The sequence below is a fragment of the Phoxinus phoxinus genome, assembly GCF_949152265.1.
Source record: "Phoxinus phoxinus genome assembly, chromosome: 13".
NCBI lineage: Eukaryota > Metazoa > Chordata > Actinopteri > Cypriniformes > Leuciscidae > Phoxinus > Phoxinus phoxinus.
Genome location: NC_136888.1, coordinates 10,897,019 through 10,922,907, shown reverse-complemented (window position 1 = coordinate 10,922,907; position 25,889 = coordinate 10,897,019). Strand labels below are relative to the sequence as shown.

Sequence of the window (25,889 nt, the reverse complement as noted above, 5' to 3'; positions counted from 1 at the left end):
TAAGAGAATATCTCTTGTATGTCGTTTTATATTCAGAGTTGTGGCAACAATGCTTTGACTTTACAACAAAATTACTACTGGTTTTTCTGGAAAGTGTAGTCTCTAAGCCTTCGAATGGTGTCTTTTTAGTGTTTCTAGCAACAAGGTATAGCCTATAAAACTGTCCTACTCGTGCAGAGAGGCTGAAGAGATTCAGAATGTGTACCTCCCACCTTTCCAATCATTTATTTCTGCCCTGATCGTAGCTATTATCCTCCTCCAAGTGTTACACCAGTGTTTCTGGTTGCTTTCTTTAAGAGAGACATCATGAGTGTTTGCCTGATTTACTACACGGCTGGTTTGATTTGACTGACTGAATAAAGATGATTGTAATAATCGCAACCTTCTGCAAGACCCACATTTGTTGAAAATATCCCTCGTAATGCTTCTTTTGTGTTGGGGGTTGAATGGATGGTGAGATACGATCCAGTGCAGTGATGCATGAGGCATTTTTATTACAGTGTAACCGTAGACGCTCGGCCTCTCCCTCCACACAATAATAAACGGATCCGAGCATCACGTGGTGTTGTAATTCTCTCCCCTCCCCTCCGGCATACATCTCTGTGTTCACCATCACTGGCTCTCTCTCTCTCTCTCTCGCTGTGGCTTGTAAGAAGAATGCCTACATTCATCTCACACATTTAACCGTTGAGGACGTTTAGTTAGAGGCTCAACTAACGGAAGCACAGCACAGTCCAGAATATGATTGGTTAGGACTTGGTGATATACCTTAAAAAAAATCTTGATTAGTTGTTAGGTTTTATTGAGATATGCATGTTTGTAATTGCATATTATTTGTTGTCTTCATTTACTGAAAAATTATATTTGATATATATTATATAAAAGATTATTTTTATTTTTTTAAAAGGCTAATATATAATGTATGTATACGTGTGTATCTATACAATAAATTATATAATTAAAAAGGCAAAAAAAAGTCAAGCTTATAAGTAAAGATCAAGGCATGTTTTAAAATTAGTTTTAAAATATTATTTATTATTATTTATAAGTAATGTAAATTAATTAAAATAAACATATTTTAAAATTATTTTAAAGTCATGTTTATGTTTATATATTTATATTAAAATATTATATTAAAGTAAAGATATGTATTTATTGTAAAGTAGTATTTGCAAATAAATTTATTTAGTTCTTGTAATTATTTGTTTTATATAAAAGATTATTTACAAATATCATATTTTAAAAAAATATCAAAAGGCTTTAATAAATATTTATCTGTGTGTGTGTATATCTAAAATAATGTAATTAGTTTATAGATATTTTATATGTATATAAAAATCAAAAAGGAGAAAAAATAATTTCAACAATTTTTCAGGACAAGACCCAATATTTAGTCTGGAAAATGCCACTTGGGGATATGATCATTTTAGAGTTAAAGAGTTATTAAACATGAATAAAATATTTTAATATGCTATATTTGTAATATTTTAATATTCACAGCATTGTCTCATTTTTATCGGTAGTAAAATCATTTGATTTGTGCACTTGATATATATTGCCTGTTGCCCAGCCCTGTGCAGATATATTTTTCAGATACTATACTTCTTATTTATTTCTTTCTTTCTTGCTTCTCTTGGTGTGTTTCATCATTGTGCTCAGCGCTGTGTCCCGTAGTGAAGGACAGACCCCGTCCCGCTGTGATTTAAAGGTGCTCAAGCCTGTCATTACCTCAGACCTCAGACACGGACTCACTGAAGCTCAGGGGCTGAGCAGGGCCGTGATTGGCTCTTCACGCTCGAGCTCAGTATGTGAATCTGATGACGTGTGTTATTCGCTCATTAGGGAGGGTTCTCATGTGTAATGCACTCAGGATTGAGGATGTGTGTCATTCACCCATTCATCTGTTGACGTGAAGACATCGACATCCAATGAAGTCTTTGTAAGAAAAAATGATGTGGACGTCGAAGATCTCAAAAATGAAGTTTATTACAGCAAAGTAGTGGCAAGGTACACAAAAGCACCTTGGGTTCACCGGCGTCAGAATGAACCCAGATCATCCAAATCTCAAACCTTTTATCCTAATACAGTTTTCAACTCTTAATGTAAATTAAGTTGCTCTTATTGTGACAGCTGTGGTCTGTATGTTAATGAAGTTGAGACACCCCCTTGTCTGAGAAGATTCTCTGTGTCCCACACCCATTCTACAATTGACTACCATTTGTTCAGGATATGATCAACCCAAATGGTCAACTCTTAATGTAAATGAAATCAGAACAGCAAAAGGTTTAGGTGATACAATCTATCTGAAGTGATCACATCTTTGATCTTCTGTTAGAACGGTCAAATGCTTAAGGTGACAAGCTATTTGAAGTCCCTGTAATCAAAATGGTGGTTGGTTGCCCTCTGTGAAGCTATTTAATTACATATTACTGAGATTGGATGTAATTGTCTCTATATGATAATTAAGCTCTTTTAAGTGAAGGAACATTCTGATATAAATGTATATATTGGAGTGGAAGTTGGATCGGGGCAGACTATAATTTCTTACAGACCCCCCTGTGATGCTCTTGGCCCAAAAGAAGCATCAAAACCACTCCCTTTTCATAGATAACACCTCCCTTTCCTGGTGGGCAGGTGCCTCAGTGGCGGCGTAGCCCTGGCTTAGGTTGTTCCCTTATGGCCATCGGAGAATCTTACCCGTCTTTGGGATCTACGCCTCCTGCACACCGAGTTATGGCTCTACTTCACTTGAGCAAAATTATCATAGTTTGTGATAATGAAATTTACTTTTTTTTTTTCTTTTTTTTTTTACCGAGGTAACCAAGAACCATTATATCCACTTGGAACATTCAATATTGATCATGGAATTATCTATAATCTAACAATAATCTAATGTTTAAACAGAATACATAACATAATGCATTGGCAAATAATAAGAAAGATACATACACATACAGCCGTTTTAACGGTTACATTCCAAATTAAACCAGAATAGGCCACATCTCCATCATGCATTTGTTTAGCAAAAATCTTGTCTTTCTTCAAGGCCTTGTTGGGCTCTCACAATGTCAAATGTTCAGTGGTGTTCTCATCAGTGATGTTAGCATATTGTTTAGTTTTGATAACTCAAATAATCAACAATCAATAGACAATAGTGTGTGTGTGTGTGTGTGTGTGTGTGTGTGTGTGTGCGTGTGTGTGTGTGTGTGTGTGTGTGTGTGTGTGTGTGTGTGTGTGTGTGTGTGTGTGTGTGTCATTTTGTGTCCATGTGTGTGTGTGTGTGTGTGTGTGTGTCATTTTGTGTCCGTGTGTGTGTGTGTGTTTCATTTTATGTCCATGTGTGTGTGTGTGTCATTTTGTGTCCGTGTGTGTGTGTGTGTGTGTCATTTTGTGTCCATGTGTGTGTCATTTTTATCAGTGTGGACATCCTTTATCCACTTGTTTTCCCTCTATGTGGAGAAACTGCTGTCCGTAGTCTCTGAAACGGTTTGTTTCTGAAATCTCCTCTTGTTTCACTTCCCATTGTCCATTTTTCTTTTTTTTCTTTTTTTTTTTCTTTTTTTTTTTTTTTCTTGGACCATTCTTCTAGAAGAAGCAGTCACTGGTGTTGTTCAAGTCTGTGCCTCTTCATCAGTTTATTCCATCCTAACTTTTAGGCCTGGAGTTCTGGATCTTGCAGGTCTGGATATCTCTATTCTTTTCTTTTTCTTGAGAAAATCCCCTGGCTCCACTTCCTTCTCGTCCTTCAAACGACCAGATCACCTTTCTCCAGGAGGTTACACATTTCAGACAAACATCTTGATGCTTATATCTGAAACTATAATCAAAAGAAGAGGTTGCCCCCCTTTCCCCCACAAGCATCTTTTCACATTCAAACATCAAAATCACAGAAGTTTCATCTCGAAACATCAAACATCAGTAATGTCTCAAAAAAATAATTTCAAAATTAATGTCATTTAAACAATTATTATGAATTTCAACTACATATCAACGCTAATAAAACATGCTTCATAAGGAATCACCCCCTTTTTGATAGTAAACCATTTTCTAAAATATGTTACTATCATAAAAACTCATTCTAATTTGCATCAGCATGTGCTTGTGACTGAGTCATGTTGCTCGTGCAGTGATAGATTTGACAAGTTGTGAATTAATTCTTCATTATTTCCTTTCAACAGTGCTAACTGGGTTTCTAAATTGCCTATTTTCTCAAGCAAACCACGATAGCCCACTCATATGGTTTATCAACAATATTTTCTATTCCATCAAACAATCCCTGAGAACCGTGTTTAGCGATGTATTTAACAATAATTTCTTCCATTTAAAAGTTATATCTGGCTTTACAATAACTTGTGTATTCACAACGTCTGATTTAAATGACTGCGTTATCTAGATGCTTTTAGATATTCGTTAGTCAATTTATTCCCAGATTGTATGCAAATGAACACAACCAGCACACTGAGCGAACCTTCTAAACCTAATCAAAGTCACAGTCCTTAGGACCTTAAATTTTACACAAAATCGTTTTGGGAAAAAAAATAAAAATTAAAAACAACACTGTCACAGTACGTCGGACACAACCGCATTACGTCGGGTTCTTGTGGTTTTTTTCATTTATTTATTTATTTTCCTTAAAACAGCTTGATAAATCCCAGTACTTCGACCATAAACAAATTATATCAAAAAACTAACACTGTCACAGTACGTCGGACATAACCACACTACGTCGGGTTTTTATGTTATTTTCTTAAAACAGTCTGCTTATCATTACTTCTGGCATAAACAATATAAAAAATTAACACTGTCACAGTACGTCGGACAACCACACTACGTCGGGTTTTTATGTTATTTTCTTAAAACAGTCTGCTTATCATTACTTCTGGCATAAACAATATAAAAAATTAACACTGTCACAGTACGTCGGACAACCACACTACGTCGGGTTTTTATGTTATTTTCTTAAAACAGTCTGCTCATCAGTACTTCGGCCATAAACAATATAAAAAATTAACACTGTCACAGTACGTCGGACAACCACACTACGTCGGGTTTTTATGTTATTTTTTTAAACAGTATTGCTTATCAGTACTTCGGGTTCAAACAATATTTATAAATTTTAAAACAATGCCACAGTACGTCGGGCAAAACCACACTGCTTCGGGTTCTTTGTTTTAAACTTCACAAAGTCACGGCACATCAGACTCAGTAGTCTAGCCTATGCTATAACACACAATTGTGAAATAATTCTGTGACCACACTGCGTCGGGTCTATTCAATTACTTTAGAATTTCCTCAGAATCATTACAACAATCAGTTTCAAGTACGTTAGAAACCTACACATTTGTTTCAGTTACTTTAGAAACAACCAATCTAATATAACTCTGCCACCACACTACTTCGGGTTATTCAGTTACTTTAGAATCTTAACAGAATTATAAGAGACCAACACCAAGTTTCAGTTACTTTAGAAACTTTACACTTAAGCACTTTGTTTCAATTACTTTAGAAACAACAATTCCAATACAAGTCTGCCACCACACTGCTTCGGGCTTATTCAGTTACGTTAGAATCTTAAACAAAATTGTACGGAATAGGCTTAAAACTCCTCCTGCTAATACTGAATAAACCAAATTCGATCTCTTCTGTCCTTAATTTTTCTTTTCTAGATTCTTTTAAAACGAGGAATTCCTTGACAAAAACAGCATAAATGAAAGAAAACAGCTTTTTCTTACCTTTTCTCTTCTTTGTTGGAAATCCGTCGACTGGGCTGGCTCGCCAATGTAAGAAAAAATGATGTGGACGTCGAAGATCTCAAAAATGAAGTTTATTACAGCAAAGTAGTGGCAAGGTACACAAAAGCACCTTGGGTTCACCGGCGTCAGAATGAACCCAGATCATCCAAATCTCAAACCTTTTATCCTAATACAGTTTTCAACTCTTAATGTAAATTAAGTTGCTCTTATTGTGACAGCTGTGGTCTGTATGTTAATGAAGTTGAGACACCCCCTTGTCTGAGAAGATTCTCTGTGTCCCACACCCATTCTACAATTGACTACCATTTGTTCAGGATATGATCAACCCAAATGGTCAACTCTTAATGTAAATGAAATCAGAACAGCAAAAGGTTTAGGTGATACAATCTATCTGAAGTGATCACATCTTTGATCTTCTGTTAGAACGGTCAAATGCTTAAGGTGACAAGCTATTTGAAGTCCCTGTAATCAAAATGGTGGTTGGTTGCCCTCTGTGAAGCTATTTAATTACATATTACTGAGATTGGATGTAATTGTCTCTATATGATAATTAAGCTCTTTTAAGTGAAGGAACATTCTGATATAAATGTATATATTGGAGTGGAAGTTGGATCGGGGCAGACTATAATTTCTTACATCTTGTACTAATGAATGTGGAACTATAATTATAATGTTTAGTCATTTTAAAAGTGTGTCACTAAGCAGAATTAAAGGGATAGTTGATAGTTCAAAATTAAAAAAATTAAAATTCTTTCATCATTTACTCACCCTCAAGTTGAACACAAAAGAAGATAGTTTGAAGAATGTCGAACACATTGACTTCCATAGTATTTTTTTCCCTACTATAGAAGTCAATGGGGTCCATCAACCGTCTGATTATTCATATTCTTCCAAATATATATATTTTTGTGTTCAGCAGAAGAAATAAATTTGGGGTGAGTAAAATAAAATGACAGAATTTTCATTTTTGCGTGAGCTATCCCTTTAATAAACTTGACAGACGGTTTTATCCTTTCTTGTAAATATGACTTGAAGGCAGCATACATTAGTATTTTTCTATGAATATGCATCCTTGTATGTTAACGTGCGCTTTAAAGACGTACAATTTCATCCCATGTAATCATCGGAAAACACCCTCCAGAGCTTTTACATATTCACTTCCTTTGTGGTGTGACGGTGTCCGTTGGCGCTGTGCATGTGTTGTGTTGTGATGTGACATATGCACGAACGCTCTGACAGAGGAAGAGGAGGAGAACAGGCTGTTGTTGTGTCTTGTGCTCGCAGGATAAAGCAGGATTGTCCGTGAGCAGCGAGCTGTGCAGCCTGAAGGAGTGAACGGATACGCGTTTAAACACACACTGGTACAGGAAGAAAGTACAGCATGCTGTAGTTGTAGCATTTACTTCGCACACACTGCAAAGTTTTGAGAGCGGTTAGACGAGATGGCATATCCGTAAATGACTCAAACTAATAGTGTAATGTTCCTGAAAGTGTTGTGGTAAAGTAACGGATGCAGAGAATGTGTGGAGTATCAGAGACGGACTAATGTCTGAACATCTCTCTCTCTCTGTGTGTGTGTGTGTGTGTGTGTGTGTGTGTGTGTGTGTGTGTAGGTGGAGAAAACCAGCAGGCCTGACCTCGTCCTGTTCCTGATGAAGTACCTGATGGTGCTGGTGGTGGGCATCCCGTCGGTGTTCTGGGTGGGCAGTAAGAAGACCTGTTTCGAGTGGGCCGGCTTCTTCCACGGGCGTAGGCGTAAAGAGTGCGTTACCTTCCTCATTCGGCTTTAGTTTACAGGAGAAAACACTCGGGAATTCATTTAAAACTAGACACGATAGTGGTGTATATATGCCAGAGGGCGTTGATGATGGACTGAGAACAATACACAACTAATGCTTTTAATGTCATCAATAGTTTTATTCAGAAAGATCTCTAAAGCAGGGGTTTTATGCCACAGACCCCCATTTCTAAAATATAAAGACAGCTAAATATTTTTTTAATGAATAAAGAAGCATTAATACTATAAAAATATCAATATATGTGTGAAATATTATTTTGAAAAAATATTTGCTTTATTTGCTTTTATAAATGTAATGTTTAAGCCATTCTACATTTTTAGATTTAAGAACTCAGAACACTAATTATCTAATTATATAGGTATTTTTGATAAATAAATAAAAAAATTAACTCGCCAGGTGCCAAATGCAAGTAAAAATCTGTGTTGGTGAGTATATGAAAGTGTCAATCGCAATCGATTTTCACAATGCAATGTTGTGTGAGAACATGAATGTGAACAACACTCGGGACAGTTCTGCATCCTCACGAAAGTTTAAGCCTTGACAATTGAAATATTCAAGACGCAAAAGGGTCTAATCACCGTTCTAATCAAACTCAATTGACTGTTCGCAAAGACCCGCCCCCTTTAGTTACAGTTGCTATGCCCGACAAGCTACGCCGCTCTCACGCCACACCATGTTCTCACACAGTGATCATCGCGGAGCAGAGAGGTGACTGACAACACGCTGACAGACAGGACAGACTTTTAATATTAAACAGTCTCAGCTTTCAAATTTGGTCATTTTGTAAAAATAAATAGTGTTTTGTGGCTCTTTAATGTGTCTGACAGATCGCTGTAGAGCCTCAGTTAAAGCTGCTCGTGAACCGATCATCTCTTCCTTCTAGTTCATTTATAGCATCAAATAAACATGAATGAACATCAGAAGGAATGTTGTTTTAACCGCGGAAAGGCGTCAGTACACTTTTCAAGTTCAAATCCTCCCATGTTAATCTACTAACTATCATGACTGCTTTATCGGACAAAATGGCGGATGGCGAAGTATGATTGGTCAGATCACCTGTCAATCAAGCTCCCTGCGAAGGGTCAATTACCGAAGCGTGCGCCCAGAAATCCACGTCTCAGTCCTGAATCGAGTCCCGTCTTCTTGCGCAAGTATCCTCGTAAACAGTCAGTTGTGTCATAAGTGAATGTCAACAGTTGAGAAAGAAAACGCATGTGTGTCAGTATGTTAGAATCGTGCAGGTCTTAAAGTGACAGCAGCCTGATATTCCTGCTGTCTGTTTTCAATGTTAATCAAACGACAATCACTTCTCTGAAAACTGTGTTATATATAGATTTGATCTTTCTGTATGTACATAATTTATTGTGCTTGTCTATCGTTTATCTCATAAAACAAGCAAATAAACCAGTCTCTCCTCGTATCCAGCAGCGGCGCAGTGAACGAGAGCCGGCAGGTTCTGCAGGAGCCCGACTTCGCTCAGTCTCTGCTGCGTGACCCCAACACACCCATCATCCGCAAGTCCCGCGGGACCTCCACTCAGGGCACGTCCACCCACGCCTCCTCCACACACCTGGCCATGCTGGACGACGTGCGGAGCAAAGCCAGCAGCGTCCACAGCAAGATCAGCAGCTACCATGACCGAGACGACAGGTGAGTTCTGCAGCAAGTGTGACGATCCACTTGTGCTTATATTTATATATATAGCAAATATCAACTGCTTCACTGTTTATATTGGCACAAAATGGAACTATATTATGGCCTTTATCTTTATATAAAGTTGGATATCCATGTCCAACTTTATTCGTATTCATACAGTACTCACTGTAAAGTGTTAAATACCATATAGCAAATCTCAACCGCCTGATTTTTTTTATTTCATAGCAAAGTCTACCTATTATCTTTATAAAAAATTGGATATATAAGTACGTCCAACTTTAATCGCATACATACAGTGCTCATGTAGGGTGATACAGGATAGCAAATCTCAACGGCTTGTTTGCTTGTATCATTGATGATTGTAAACTATATTATCGCCCAGCTGTAAGCCATGAAGATGTTAAAGGGATAGTTCACTTTGAAATAAAATTTTGGTATGTTTTAGCTTACCTGAAGTGCATCCAAGATGTAGGTGTCTTTGTCTCCGCAGTAGTTTCAATTGTGATATTTTTAGGTCAAACCGTTCTTGTCTGTCAGTCATTTAATGCAGGTATATAGGTTCTGTCTCCAAAAGCATGCAGAGAAAAGTCCAAATAAAAAAATTCCCCATCGTAAGTCACGAAACAAGCGGTTTGTGTGATAAAACGAACAGTATTTATATCGTTTTTATCTCTTTTACACAACCACGTCCATCTGATCCGTTTACTTAGTCTGCGCAAGCGCCGTAGAGCGGCGGAAGTAATCTCTCGCGCGTGTACGTCACTCATTGTTTACACCAGAACCTATGCACAGAACAGAGATTGTAGGTAGGACGGCTAATAGAAATGGTACTAGTTTGCGCTTATCCGGGATGTTTAAACCGATGTAAAAAAATACATTTACGTAAGCTCGCGCAAACTCATCCGGGAGATCACTTCCGGCGCTCTACGGCGCTTGCGCAGACTAAGTAAACAGATCACTTGGACGTGTAAAAGAGATAAAAACGATATAAATACTGTTCGTTTTATCACACAAACCGCTTGTTTCGTGTCTTAGGCCATCAATGTGCACTTACGATGAGGAATTTTTTAATTTGGACTTTTCTCTGCATGCTATTAGCAACATCTCTGCATGCTTTTGGAGACAGTGCCGATATACCTGCATTATATGACTGACAGACAAGAACGGTTTGACCTAAAAATATCACAATTGAAACTACTGCGGAGACAAAGACACCTACATCTTGGATGCACTTCAGGTAAGCTAAAACATACCAAAATTTTATTTCAAAGTGAACTAATATCTAAAATATGTGTGTAAAATATCTGGAAAATATTTAGGTTCTATTTAAGTTGAAGAAATCTTTAGTCTACCTATTCTGTAAATTAAGTTATGTATACAAATATGTATTGAAAAGTATATATTTTATATATTTCACTCAAGTAAAAATAATGTGTATGTCTTTTTTCCCCATCTTTTTTAATTTTTCTGAAGCTTTCCTTGGGTCCCCTCGATCCCGAGTTTGAAACCTCTGATCTAATGTGTCAGTTGAGCTTCCTCTAAGAGTTTAATATAGTTGTGCGTGTGCAGACATGTTTGAAGCTACAGCCTGAACTTAATTAACCGGCCGATGTTCCTTCTGAACACAGGTTCACCCCCTCCAGCCACAGAGGCACGGAGGAACGCCCGGCGTACGGGAGCATGCCACGACTCAACGAGCAGCTGTCCCATCACGGGAGCCTTCATCGCCTCGACAGCCAACCCAGACACGGCAGCATGCGGGACCTGAGCAACACGCCGCCCACTAGCATAACGCACGGATCCAGTATGAACCGCGTGGTGGAGGAGGACGGGGCAAGTGCGTAACCCAGAGACCTGTCCTCAGACTAGAGCCTCCAACTGAAACGAGAGGCGTGTATCTGTTGGCGCGGGAGAGTTCCTGTCCTGCAGGAGCCTGGGAAGCTGTTGACGGACAGACATGTGCTTTGGCAGCAGCAGAGGAATCCGAAACTTGATGCATGCGTGTTGACAGAAGCCGTCCTCAGGATTTGGCCCATCGGCGGCGCACCTGAGTAACAAGATATGTCCTCTTTGATACTGTGAAGTTCTGTTGGATGAAGTTTACTGCATGTTTCACAGCGTCAGGATGAAGCGGGACCGACCGCAGCTGTCCGAGAGGAGATTTCCCATTACATCCATCACACAACCCTGTTTAAAGAGTTAATGGATCACCGACGCTTCAAGGCTGATGATATTATCAGGTTTCAGACTCTTGACGGGAGTATCGGTGGTTTTGTGCCTCCGGCGAGCTGTTTTTGTTTCTCGTGGTAGTTTGGTTGAGAAGGATCGCGCGGAGAAACGACGTACCAGAATCCTCACCAACACCTGATGTGCTTTGTCCCAGCCGCTCTACCTCATCACACCGGAACGCTCATCACACTCGATATTGCTTCTCACGTCACATTACAGAGTTAGAATGGATTGAAAACGGCGAGCTGTTTTTCCGACCGTGTGAACAAGAGTCTTAAGCTTTGTAAATGGTGCTTATTTCTGATGTTGCTTCATGAATATTTCAGCAGGCCATTTCCTCACGCGCAAACTAAGGCCGTTTGAAATGCACACGTTTTATGGAATTTCCACAACGTTCAACTGCCATCATGCGCTGTTTCACGACACGCTTTAAAAGTGAAGTTCTGAGTGTTTTTGTTTACGTGTCGATGAGATTATTGCAGTGGTACTCTGTGCCTAAACGTGACTTTGGACCTGAGCTTTGTAAAAGCTGTTTTTCTGATCGCTATTACTGCTTCTGCTGTAGCTTTGCCTTCGCTTTCCCGATTACACTTGATCTTCATGCTCCGTTCGTCTGTCCACTTTACTAATGAGGAACAATACAGCACTTTAACCGCAGCTATCTGTTGAATGTGTAAATCCACTCATAGCGTCGTTCAAGATTTCAAATAAAGCTTTTGTAGAAAAGAACGAAAAAAGCTTGGTGTGTTTTGTAGTTCCCCATTTTATTGAAATAGTCAGATGAGCTTTCCATGTGAAAAGTGGTGTCCAAACCAATACAAATAACAGTATTTCTTAAATACATTTGTGCAAAGAAGAAAAGAAATCGGAAAAAGGTCTACATTGCAGTATGGGGTAATTCATTTTCACATCCCAACCATTCACGCCACACAGGTCAATAAAATACGATAAAAATAAAACAATCCAGCCGTACAGTCCTTAAAACAAGTGATTACACCTATGACATGCAAATCTGTACATAGTCTTACAAAAGTCAAAATCAAGAAGAAGAAACTATATGATATGAAGTAGCAATTCACTAACAAGGCAAACGAAATCCTCACGTGAAAGTGTCTTAAAAATCTCCAGCTCCTTCTAGTCCATTCTACCTACATTGACCAGTTCACACACCGATCTAAGAAAGCTAAGGCACCTCCCGCTCTAATATTGATCTATTCATCGCTAAGTAACAGTCCTAAATATCAAACAGCCGACAGATCTGGATGTGTCATTTCTACAATCTTAATCCTCCATCATGCAAACATATAATCATTGGTTCTGACATACCTGAGATCATTTCAAACAGGTTTCCTGTTCATGTTAATACCATAACCCTGGCAAATTGTTTCTAACCCGTTACAGCCTTTTTAGAGAGAAAAAACATACAAACCTGTATTATGAATATTAGTTTCTGTTTCGAAATGAACATGATCACGGAATAGAGCAAAATGCATAACTAAGGTCCCGAGCAATACCACAGAGTGAGCGCTTGGATTAAAAATACAACATGTGCCGAGTTTGCTGGACTGGTCCACAGTGAAGGTTTCAACAGTGCTTGCATATAATGGAACATACAAAATGCTGGCAATAGTAGAATGAATAAAACCACAGGTACATATGCACAAACTTTCACTATTTCTGTACTTGGGTGTGCTTCAATACTGAACGTTTTTTCAGCAAACAAAAGCTCACTCAAAAAAAATGAAGCTATATGATTTTTAGCATTATATTGAGAAACCGTGACCTGCAATGTGTGCAGTTCTGTAATGTCAGCAATCTTAACATCAGACATTGACAATGCAAGTGTAAATATGTATTTATACATACATATATAATTCTGTATTCTTGCATTGCATGGAAAAGAACTGCGTCCCAAACATCACTTTCCCAGAAGTTCAATCTAAGCTTTAGAACAACATGCGGTCGAGTGACTGATAGACATTTTTATATTCGAGTGAGCTTTTCCAAGCAACAACCTGGAATATTTGGGAATTCTGAACAGCGTACATATGTACAATCATCTGCAAAATTAGTTGGCGCAAATCTGACATAAATCTGCTTAGCAAAAGTGAGCAGTAGTGGACGTGAACACGTCACACGTGCCCAGTAGTGTGTGTGGACCCGGACCGGTGAGGTTCTGTCGGAGTCGTAATGGCTTGGCTCTCTAATCGGAGCTATTCTGAGGTTCAGGGATGTTTGATAGATCGCTACAGCAGCTTTACTGTACGCACTTGCTGAATTGGTTTCGATATCAAATGGCCGAATCTGCGGCTGGTCCCTGCGGAGTCATTATGAGCTGCAGGAAGCGCTGAAGCCCTTTGAATGTCACACAAACATTAAATGCTCTGGTACAGCTTACACTACATGTTATATTCACATGTACACTTTAGGAAAAATTTGGTTCTTGCGAGTTGAAAACAAACAAACACTGAAAATAAAAATAAAATACTAAAAGAATAATTAAAGAATAAAAACTCTTTGGAAACAGCATTATTGCTTCTGTAACAGAAGCGTGACGCACAGATGTAGGCAAGAGTAACGTGAACAAGGCTGCAGTGAATCGGCTACATTCAGCACAACGGATTATTTATGAGAGTGTGTGTGTTTAGTGATTTACACACATCTCGAGTTCTCTTGACGCTGGAACTTGCACGCAATGCAACAACATTCACGAAACAAAAGCAGTTGCACATGAATTGCACAAATTCACTGCGCACTTGTGAATCTCGCATTCAACTAAATTTGACCGTCTACGTGAATCATTTCACTGCAAGCTTATCAATATTCCATGGATAAAATATACATGAGAATGGCTTTACGAACGATTTACACAAACATTGTTCTTGTGTTTCATGAATGAGGCCCAATACTTTTTTTTTTGTAGTGTTCCCTTGCAAATCTTTTCATCTCAACAATGGAATTAGTGGAATTACGGAAAACTAGCGTATCTTGACAAAATAATGCTTCGATTTACATAAAAAGAATTGACGCGGAAAATAAAAAGGAAAGAAGACTCTCTCTCACACTTATTTACCAACAGAATAGTGTTATGATTCATTATATATTATACTCTACTTAAACTCTATTTACATTATTGAACTCTGACCTCTGAAGGTCGGCATGGCACTGGAGGGTAGAGGCGGAGTTATACAGTAGTGCCACAGCTGGGGGGCGCTCTATCTATCGGGGCTTGTTTTATCACACTGATTGGAATGCCAGGGACAGTTTTCCGTGTTAGTGTAATGCGTTTAAAGTAACATCCCACCCTGTCCATTAAGACTTTTGAATGCATACGTTTTCCCTTGCGTTAGATGAGGCACACTTGACAACAAACACTGATAAATTGACTTTAAAGCTGTGTGTTTGTCTTTCTGGCTCCCCCTCCACACCTGTGGCGGTGAGAGATGAGCTACTCTCAGTGGATCTGTTCCCCCATCCAAACAGAGGAACGGAAACTGGTGATGGGTCCACTCAAAAGGGATGTAAGGTGCGTGTCAAACAATCACGTGTGTAATGCACATGCACACAAACACACACCTGGCCCCAGCGGCGTGTTTGGGAACATGGCGTATAAGGAGTGGGCTCTTGGGCTCATGTCTCCCAGCCCAGGTGCTGTCCGCGCTCCAGAGACTGAGTCTTGCTCTTGTGTGGGGGTGAAGGGCTCGGTGGGCTGCTCAGGTTGGAGCTGTTGGAGGCCGTGGAGTGACGTGGCGAGTCGGAATCCTAAAAGCAGGACAGACACGGAGATGATGAATAAACAGACTAAATACACTACTGCTTTTTCCTCAGCAAGGATGCAATAAATTTACCATAAATGACAGTAAAGACATTTATAATGTAATAAAACGTTAATGTTAATAATAAGAAATGTTCTTAAGCACCAAATCATCATGTTAGACGGATTTCTGAAGGATCGTGCGACACTGAAGACTGGAGTAAATTCAGCTTTGCAACACAGGAATACATTGCATTTTAAAATGTATTTAAAGGTACGCTATGTAATGTTTTTTGTTCAAAACATTCAAATAATAAATACATCAAATAGTCAATACATCATTAATCCAACTATGGTAAGCCTGTTACAATTGTTTGATATTTTTTGTTTTTGTGTGTCTTGTCACATGCGTAAATAGAGAAAAGCTGCTCTGCTACTTTGACGTGTGTATGGTGTGGGAGTGACGTAGGTTAGTTGTTACAATGAGAGAAAGGTTGACATGGAGCAGATCAATCTCCAACCTCCAGTGAATCAGAGGACTATATAGAGGAGCTTCTGAGAGAACGCGACAACTCGTAATAAAACAAGAATCCGAGGGATTTGAAATGTTGTAAAAGCGATGCGGAGATGGTGTTTTTATTACTCAGCTGGAGAGTAAGGTATTTCATTGAACGGATGAATTGTCATGTAGCTCTCTAACAGAGTTCATTGTAAAGCATTATCTATTGTGAAGGCTCATTTCATTATGGTTGTTGTACAGTAGCTGTGCTGGAATTCATTTTCAAGGAAGTACCGCGTCTATTAACGGGTAAAGCTACAGTGACATCTTCAGCCAGAGCGCTTGAGATCCTTTCAATCTGAACTGGTTATGTCTCTTAAAGGAACACTCCACTTTTTTGGAAATAGGCTCATTGTCAAACTCCCCTAGAGTTAAACAGTTGAGTTTTTTACCGTTTTCGAATCCATTCAGCCGATCTCCGGGTCTGGCGGTAGCACTTTTAGCATAGGTTAGCATAGATCATTGAATCTGAATAGACCGTTAGCATCTCTCTCAAAAAAATGACCAATGAGTTTTGATATTTTTCCTATTTAGAACTTGACTCTTCTCTAGTTACATCGTGTACTAAGGCCGACAGAAAATGAAAAGTTGCTATTTTCTAGGCCAATTTGACTAGAAACTATACTCTCATTCCTGCGTAATAATCAAGGAACTTGCTGCCGTACCAGCAGAAGCAATGATATTACAAACTTAGTGCCGGTCACGTTGGAAGTTACCGAGCTGGGGACTATTTTCAGGCGGTGCGTAATATCATTGCGCCTGCTGGTACGGCAGCACAGTTCCTTGATTATTGCACAGGAATGGGAGTATAGTTCCTTGTCATATTGGCTAAGAAAAATGCAACTTTTAATTTTCTGTCAGTCTTAGTACACGATAGAGAACAAATTGCATATAGAAACTGCTGAAAATAAGACACTGCACAACATTTACTCAATTCACTAAAAAGATCTGAAAATATTTGTTGACAATATCCATTTACTCGGCTGTTGGTAGATTTTGGGTCTGACATAAATCTTCATCTGTCATGCAGAAACATGTATTGGCTGATGTAATCGTTTAAAATTAGACACGCATCAGCCGATTAAAGAGTTTATCACTAGCTAGAACAAGCACGACAGCAACTCCTCCTCTACACAATATAAGTGGATGTATAAAAGGTGCTATGCAACACATTAATGCTAGCAAACGCTGTGTACACTTCCACCACCTACACAGATCAAACACGCTTTCAATGTGGAGACAGCTCAACTACCCCATTTCCTCCGTACGAGGAGGGAGCTACAGGGTTCAGGGTCATGTGTGTTACCTTTAGCTTACTAAGCAGGGTCCTTAAAGCCCTTTTCAGATCAGGGGTCTTCTCTGTGGGTGACACTCCCGGACACTAAAGAGTCACACACAGCACCCACACATCATTATACAGTCGATGTGCACAAAGTCAAGCGTGGAGCCGAGGCGCAAACTGTGTGTGTGTGTGTGTGCAGGTGGAGTGTTCGCAGGTCAACACCTCAATCTGTGGATATGGTGCCACTTCACACACTCAACACATGCATAAAGCGTGAGAAAGAGAGGATGGAGACCCTCCAAACACATTTTGGCATGTGAAATGCAACGAATGCCTGTGTATTGGTTTTTAGGGATTATATAACACACTTCTAGTGCTCTCGATTGAGTTTTAGCAGTGATCAACATCGCACAAAAACCTCCAGGGGTGAAACTTTTACCTGTTCTGATCAGTGTGGAGGTCGAATCAACATGTTAAATCAACATTCACAAGAACAACACACCATTAAGGGGCAAATACCCCTTTACAATTGAAATCCCATCAGTCTTGTCATTCAGAAGACACCAAAACATTTCCAGCAGTAGCATATCTCAGCAGTAGGGTTGCAGAAAATCAATATTTTATCCACAAAGAACCTTATTTTTAGCAATAAAACCCTTTATTATTATTATTTGCTTGCTGTGTTTTTCTTTATGCCAAAGTTAAAAATTGATAAAAAACCAAGGCATGGAAAAGAAGCCACTGACCTCTCTGTCAAACTGGGAGAGAGGGGCGTCACTCCCGCAGTCCACGCCTCCTCCGGATGAGAGCGAGCCTTCAGAGGGTGATGTCATCTGACGCTTGGTGGAACCGTAGTTGCCAACCGAAAAGTCCCGTCTCATTGCGCTGCCATTTTGAGCGGTGGAGCCTGGGATACGGGACACAGCCATAAACAGATCCTTAAGACATTTGCCGTGTCCCAATTCATCTACTTCTACTATGCCCTAAAAGTATGCACTGTTTTTGTGAAGAAAAATTACACACTTTTGAGTGTGTGGCAGAAGACTAGGCTAGCTTTGGGACATACTGCTTCATCATAATTGCATCTTTAACGGACAGCTCTGTCGCTTAGTTACACGCATCCTGTCAGCGTTTAAACTGCCCTGTCAATCATCCTGTCACAGTTTTAATCCTCCACCATTTCGGAGAGAAATGTAGTAGCACGTTGATCTGCCAGTCGTTGGTCTTTCATGTGGAGAACTCTCCTTGTGTGTTTGCAAAATGATGCATTTAAAAGTTAATGACTTAATATATCTTTATAAATGTTCACAATGCTGTTACAGATTAAACAATGTGGATTAAACATTGAACAAATATATTTTCATCAGGTTAGATACTGATTATTTATCACTCAAACCCTTTATCTAAACCTCTCTACTTAACTGTTGTCTCGCACATCCGCCATGTTTGTAGTTTAAAAAAAAGTTTGTAGAAAAATTGTAGTTCTAATCGAATCCTCATCCAACACTCAATGGGTTGTGGCAATATGAGCTGTTAGAGTGTGCACGGATCTGCACTTTAGATTGTAACTGGGAAAAGTTGACCATACGGGTGTCTTTGGAATACTCATTTCAACATACTACGATTTGGGACTAATTCTAATTTCGAATACTATTTATGACGGATAGTATGCGAATTGGGAAGCAGTCATTGACTCATTTACCATGAGAACCTGAAAAGTTCAAATTACACTATGTCCGACGCAACATCAATTGATGACGAAGTTTAAAAGCTCAAAGGAACATCTGAAAGTTCGAAAGTTGGAAAAAAAGAAAGAACAAAAATTAAAACATTAAAAAACGTTCAAGTTTCCAAGACAGTTCCAACGTTCGAAAGACAATGTGAAAAATTCAAAGTACAGTTTGATAATTCAAAAGACCAATTGCCCTCAACAACAAAAAGACAGTTTCAATGCCGAAATATTTCTGACCATATGTACACTGCAGTACATTGCCAAAAATTTGTTTTAGGGATATTTCCTATAAATAATTTTTCTACCAATAGTTGAAACTGAAAGCAAAAGTTTCTTGAGTCATTCTTATCCATATATATATATATATATATTAGGGCTGTCAAACGATTAAAATATTTAATCGCGATTAATCGCATTAATGTCATAGTTAACTCGCGATTAATCGCACATTTTTATCTATTCTAAATGTCTCTTGATTTCTTTTTGTCCCATTATTTTTTTCTCATTTTAATGCTCTTATCAACATGGAAAAGTGGATCGGCTTGCTTTGTGCAAATGTTGTTGTAGTTTTTTTAAACAATATTGGCATACTGTGTTCAATTTCACACTAACATTCCTGTTGTTTTGTTTCTGGTCTAGCTAGATCCAGTGTGGTGTTGTAGTTTTAATAACGTTACTAGTTGTTGCAAAAGCGTGTGAAAAAAACTACAAAGTTTGCTAGGCGTTAATCTCGCGATAAAAAAATTGACGCCGTTAAAATGGGTTTGCGTTAACGCCGTTAATAACGCGTTTAACGGACAGCCCTATTATATATATATATGAACATATTTCAGTACTCACGTGTGCCGAGACCACTGCTGGCGCTCATAGATCGGCCCGGTTCAGGCCTGGCCTTGCTGATGGAGGGGATACTGACGGACGCTCCCAGGACACCACGACTCTCCTGAGCGCGCAGATTCTGAACACACCAGACACACAGTGGGCAAATCAAACAATGAACAAATTCACAAAAGCTAAAAATACACCAATGTCACTGTAAATTATCTTAAATGATAAAACAACGGGAAAATTAAATCCTTTGCTCACTTAAGTTTTTCAATAAGATTCATAAAACCAGCAGTATACACAATATTTTGTCATTTAACAAAACCAATTAAATGTAAACTTAAAGTTGTGGTTTTTAATCCATGTCTGTTAGCTTTGAGGTCATACCTGGATTTAATCCTTAAAGCGATTTAGTAAGCGATTTCTGAGAAACGATTTGAAATCAACCCAAACACCTTTATTGCTCCGCCCCCAAAATGGACAAACACGCAAAGAGTACTGGTAGATCTCTCTTTATCATAGCTGAAGTGAAGCAATACAGAGCAGAAATAATGCATCCGTTTACAGGCCTTCCTGCTTAGGTCTCTACAGCGCTGGAAAGCTTTTCGAATATAAACGCTGGTCCTAAAGCTCTTGCCTGATCATAAACCCTTCTTTTTCAGTAATATTCAACTTTTCTCCTTTGTAATATCTCTCTTTCTACAGTCTTTCTTCAAATCTCCCGCTTGCTCACTCTCTCTCCTCCCCCATTATAAGTGAACACGCCCCCAATTGCTGATTGGCTACAAGTGTGATATGGTGCTCATCCAAACCACTTTCAACTGTTTTGCTAACTGCACCTTTAAAAAAAAAAAATACTAAGGAGGAGTTTGATTTGGCATGCAGAGCAACAAACAGATTGTCAATTTGTGACACAGGCAGACAGTCTGAAAACAGACTGAGGGTGAAAGTGAGCTAATGCATGTGGGAATACATTCAGGAAACAGATGGAGTGAGTCTGTGTGTGTCTCTCTCTGGTCCTACCAGAGAGCAGATGGAAGCAGGGGTCCCAGGGGCGGAGCTGAGAGACAGGGAGTGGGAGGAGAGAGGGGAGGAGTCCTGGGACAGGAAGTTGTCAGCAGAGGTGAGTGTCATGTGATAGACATGCTCAAAGCTGGTAGGGGTGGAGATGAGGCGCAGATGAGGAGAGGGGAGAGGAGAACCGGGCTACAGAAGGAACCCAAGAGGAGCAGATATAGAGGGGTGAAATGCAGGAAAAAGAAAGAAAAAATATAGATGCATGCAACAGTTTACTGCTCAATAATGGCGTAAATAAGAAGAATAAGTTGGTGACAAGTCAATGAGATAAAGTCATTTAAAAGACAGCATGAAAGCCAAATTGACCCATTTACTTCCTAAATGTTGGATATATAAAACGGCCATGTAATGTGACATTATTAAAGTCAAATGTGGTTTTATGCCATCTTTTGATCAAGCTCATCTATAAAACTGAAATAATAACAGTGGTAATAATGAACAGCTCATGCTCATTAAAACAGCTCTCAGAAACAGATGGATGGAGGCGTAGGATCAGAGAGGTGACGTTCTCCCTGCTGTCAGCTGCTCCTACCATTGGCAGATCCTTCAGGATCTGGATCCCATCTCCCGGGCCCATATGAACCACATGGTTGAAGTTTGTTGGGTTTGAAATTAACTTGCTCCTCATTTCTGGGTCTCTCCGCATCTCCCTGAAGAGCACAAACAATGCAGTGAGACTCGGAGCACATGGATACCTTCTCAAGACTAGAATGATTCAACAAACTGCAAACATGAAACTTGGATTACAATTAAGGGCTTTCCAGTCTTACCTCATGCTTTTCAATAAATTCATATATTTTTTACAGAAACTTTCACTTGCTGTTTAGTTGCAAAGAATTACAATGCTGAAACTGTATTTTATTTAACATAAATTTTTTACAGATAAACTTAAAGATGCACCGATACTAAATTTAGCCGATACTGATTATTTTGAATGATATCTGCAGATACGATAGTTTGATTTTTCTGAGGAAAAGAAAAAATGTGTTACACAAAAAATATAGTTTGCATGTAGCGCGTCGATTCCGCGTGGTAAGACTCCTTCGCTCGCTCTCTGCGTGTGCGACGGCGAGTTGTGTGCCTTCACACTAGAGTTTACGGTACAACGCGAATGCGGAGCTGCATTGAAATAGTACAGATCGCTTGGCGGAGAGCATAACTCTCAAGCGCTCAGTCAAGACTGAGTGTTCAGCGAGTGAAAATATATCTATGTTAAACTTATACTTAATCTCCAACAACCACACAGACATGTAAAATCTAGAAATGTATTATCCAATGGCTAATAATAGACATTATTTAGTCGCCTAGAGTGAAAATTTAGTCGCATTGTAGAGGTTTGATATAGTTGATTTGTAGGGACCTGGCAACCCTGGCTTGAACTACAGGTGATTCATAGGGTCAAATAGAGCCTGCTTTAACACTGATATTTTTTTAACTGTTAATGTGTTATTGTCACGTTCTTCAACAGCTTCAACTTCAACAGCCCTGAATTTAACACAAGAAATGTTTTCTTCACACAGTGTTAGTTGCAGTCTGACAAGCTTTTCCTCCCCCTGACAGACACAATATATTTGGCCTGATCATCGGCTGTTTTAAAACAATTGGCAGATGACCGAAAGTGAAAATAATACTGAATAATTGGCTGAAACATTGGTGCATCCCTAATAGACTTGCTACTGACCTCATAAATATGTAAATAAGAATTTTATAAATCACGAACAGCGTGAAACATGAAACGTAATTTTTTCCAAGGATTTAGAATGGTCTAAAAATGAACAATTTCAAGTGTGAAAAGCCCATAAGAGTTTCCATTAGAAGTCATGCCGGTTAGTGTTGCTAGGCTTGAACATGCCTCCTCTGCAGAGCTTTCTCCTCCTCCGGCACACGGAAAGAAAAGCGGCGTTTGCTCGTCACGCTGCGCACCATCTGTTTACGGCTGTTATCAGATGTCTCTGGCACCACCAGCTCATCTCCCTCTGCACATCATTACACAGCACACAAAGCATTAAGCACATTACACAACACATTTAACGCTATGAAACGATAGAACAACAAACGTCTATTGGGATGTAAAAATGTGTCCTATTCACAAGATGCTACATATTAAGTAAATTCTTTACATTTTAACAATATGAAATCAAAATCGACCCCATTCTGTTTTTAATAAATGTTCCTAAACCTAGTGTGAAAGATTTATCAGTGCAAATTAAGAAAACAATGTTTGTGTGAAACTCCATTAGCTTTCTCTGCCTCTGAAACAACTTTTCACTTTCTTATCTTTTATTTCCTGCTGAATTTGCATAAATACGTGGGGCAGGAATACTCACCCGCTGTCTTGTTTTTAAAGTAGATGAGCCGTGCGGTCTCCAGCCCCAGCAGGTTTAGAGAGCCATCAGCGTTCAGAGGATGAACCTGCAATGCAGGAGACACACAGCTCATTAACACGCTGAACTTTCATTTACCGCCTGCTTCTACTTTATTTAATCCAAGAAGAGATGAGAAGAAGAAGCTCTGGAAGTGTGTCTTTTTTTATATAATGAATAAATATATGAAAAGTGTACATTTTTCAAAGGCATCGTTTGAATCCAATCCATAGTGTTGACGTCGAATACATCCACTGCATTCTCGCTATACACTGACAGATAAGGTGCATTATAACCTGCAAGACATAAGTCACAGAAAACAAAAGTTATCCTCAGCATGCCTACGTCCAAATTATGAGCACAACATCAGCAATATAACATAACTACAACACTGCACACTCTCAAATTGAGTACACAAAATATCTAGCGTGAAATAAGGTCATGATATTTACATAAAATAAAATATAATATGTATTATATTTAAAATATAATCACCATATGAGTAATAAAAGCAAAGAAACTAAATACAAGCATAAAGGAAAACAAACTATAATAGAACAAAGACATAAATGAAATAGACCTCCCTGAAAAACTTAAAGCATTAGTAATAAGAAATACTACGCTGCATAAAGGCTACATAAGCATATAGAGAAATTAGTTCTATTTCGCAGCTTATTGCACTTCAATGATCTAAAATCACTTGTTTTAAACCACTATATTATACTGTACATATATCAATTATATTATAAACCCATTTCCGCAATATCTTTGCCATTTTTAAGAAAAGCTAAAAAATTTAAAGATAATACATTTCAAGTGCAGTAATTTCCTCCAATTTTGCTGATTGGTACTATCACACTGTAAACAAGTAAACACAAGCCATACTAATCCGAGCAGAAAGAGCAATCGTCACTCACGGCATGAGGTGGGCTTAGCCGGCCACATCAGTTCCTGTTGTCGTGAACGTCTGCCCTGGCAGTCCACATACACACCGATACTGTTAAAGCACAAGAGCAGCTCTTTACTGGAGATCTCCACGAGGCAGAGGGCGTCCAGGCTCAGATGCTTGATGAAGCCCAGGGTGTGATCTTCAGGGTGAAGGAGGCTATCGGGCACTCCATCCCCCAGAAGATTGAAGCGCAGGAACCCGGAATGGAAGCCCACGCAAAGCTTGTCGCCCTGGAGACCCATCCACTGCACTGATCCTGGGACGCTGAATTCCCGCAGCTTCCGATGGCGTGTTTTGCTCTTGTTGAGCTCGTAGATGAACACCTTGTCAGTTTTTTTCATGGCCACAAAAAGGCATGTGAGAGATCCGTGTCTGAGTGTACCCGAAACCAGAGTTTGGCAGCCTTTGGACTCCGCTATCTTAAAGAAATCGGCATCTCGGTCATCTATGGCCGACATAGGGTAGAGTCGCACGTGGCCGTTTCGACCGGATATCACGGCAATCAACTGTTCTGATGGGATTAGCTCAATCTGATGGACCTTTTTATCTCCAACCTTGATAATCTCTGTGAAAAGGAATATATAAACAATAAGAGGCTTTGTATTAACATCAAAGAATGCAGTAAGATGACTAAAAATACAGTGTAAACGCAACAGTTAAGTACAGTAAACGCAGATAAAGCTTTTAATTACGCTTACCGTCTTTGGTAACATGAATAACGTACAGCCCTTCCTCATTGCCCAGGGCTATCCTCTCGTGATCTGTGGATTAATAGAAGTGTAGTTCATATAAACAGAAAGCAGTTTGATAAAGCTACGCTGGATTGAGTTGGACTTGTGCGGACCAGCCTTGCTCTTTTGAAGTACGGGAATTCAAAGAATTAATAAATGTTACATAAAAATTCAGCAGTATATCTTTATATATTATTATATAATCTTATTTTACACACACCTACATTATCATTTTTAAATATCATTATATTACTAAAGACAATATTACATTTCTGTTGTCAAACGGGAAGCACATGACAAGTCTTATATATTATACCGTAAAAATATATATATATAAGACTTGTCATGTGCTTCCTGTTTGACAACAGAAATGTAATATTTTCTTCCATCTCGTGGATTGGAACCATCATTCATGAGAGCACCACGACGCATACATTTTTTTTTTTTTTTTTTGTGCAAACAAAGCACTCGCGACGCTTCATAAAATAGACAGGGTTCCCACACCTTGGTTAACCTCAAATTCAAGGACCTTTCAAGGACTTTCCAGGTCCAATAGCCTAAAATTCAAGGACCTTACCCTCTGGTCATCTTCATTTAGGGGTCACACTTGGCTCTGTCGCGGTCAAAAGTGACCGAAGCCTTGACATGCAACTTCTTTTTTCCCCCCAGGAAAACCAATGTAATACATTTTTGTTCAATAATATTTTTGGATTATTTAGAATTTTATGATACTACGCAATATTTATAAAAAATTTATGAGCTATTTTTTTTCCATTTGAACTAATATATATATATAAAAAATTATTTTCACATTTCACATTAAAAGTGGAAGCCTTTAAAAAAATGTTTGAAGTGAGAAAAGTGCCATTTGGAGGCGTTAAAAAAATAAAAACTTGTAATGTCCAGTAACCAACTGTATAGCTCCCTATATAAAGGCTAGGGTGGATTGAGGAGAAGTAAATCATGGGCTAACTTTCATTTTCAAGTGAACTTCTCTTTTAACGAAGCGCGTAAATCAAGCAAGCTAGTACGTACAGTATAGGCCACAAAGTGTTGCCGAAGAAACACATTAGCGGACCGGAGGGAATAATATGGATTTTTTTCCAGAAAACTTCTTGCACAAAATAAATTCAAGCACTTTCAAGGACTTGTATCTATTATGATCGTTTTCAAAAATGAT

General features: G+C 38.9%; 2 protein-coding genes across 10 annotated transcripts in view; one reads left to right on the top strand and one right to left on the bottom strand.

The window, feature by feature from the left end:
• fzd3b (frizzled class receptor 3b) overlaps window positions 1-12,223 on the top strand; it is a 35,342-nt gene extending 23,119 nt beyond the window's left edge. Inside the window, exons 5-7 of the mRNA XM_079632581.1 lie at window positions 7,367-7,515; window positions 8,978-9,202; window positions 10,837-12,223. Coding sequence (XP_079488707.1) covers window positions 7,367-7,515; window positions 8,978-9,202; window positions 10,837-11,053 — 591 coding nt within the window. The 3' untranslated portion in view covers window positions 11,054-12,223. The remainder of the gene's footprint in view (window positions 1-7,366; window positions 7,516-8,977; window positions 9,203-10,836) is intronic.
• Window positions 12,182-25,889, bottom strand: part of cdc42bpaa (CDC42 binding protein kinase alpha (DMPK-like) a) — a 75,005-nt gene continuing 61,297 nt past the window's right edge. For 6 of the 9 annotated variants that reach the window (XM_079632572.1, XM_079632574.1, XM_079632576.1 and 3 more), the window contains 10 exons: window positions 24,677-24,739; window positions 23,947-24,543; window positions 23,228-23,325; window positions 22,994-23,078; window positions 22,515-22,642; window positions 21,199-21,312; window positions 20,613-20,795; window positions 19,605-19,722; window positions 17,779-17,939; window positions 12,189-15,199 (listed from right to left, as the gene is read on the bottom strand). In XM_079632572.1, the coding sequence (XP_079488698.1) occupies window positions 15,068-15,199; window positions 17,779-17,939; window positions 19,605-19,722; window positions 20,613-20,795; window positions 21,199-21,312; window positions 22,515-22,642; window positions 22,994-23,078; window positions 23,228-23,325; window positions 23,947-24,543; window positions 24,677-24,739 (1,679 nt within the window). In that variant the 3' untranslated portion in view covers window positions 12,189-15,067. Of the gene's footprint in view, window positions 15,200-17,778; window positions 17,940-19,604; window positions 19,723-20,612; window positions 20,796-21,198; window positions 21,317-22,514; window positions 22,643-22,993; window positions 23,079-23,227; window positions 23,326-23,946; window positions 24,544-24,676; window positions 24,740-25,889 lie in introns of all 9 variants that reach the window. The other 3 variants (XM_079632575.1, XM_079632579.1, XM_079632580.1) reach the window with 2 other exon arrangements.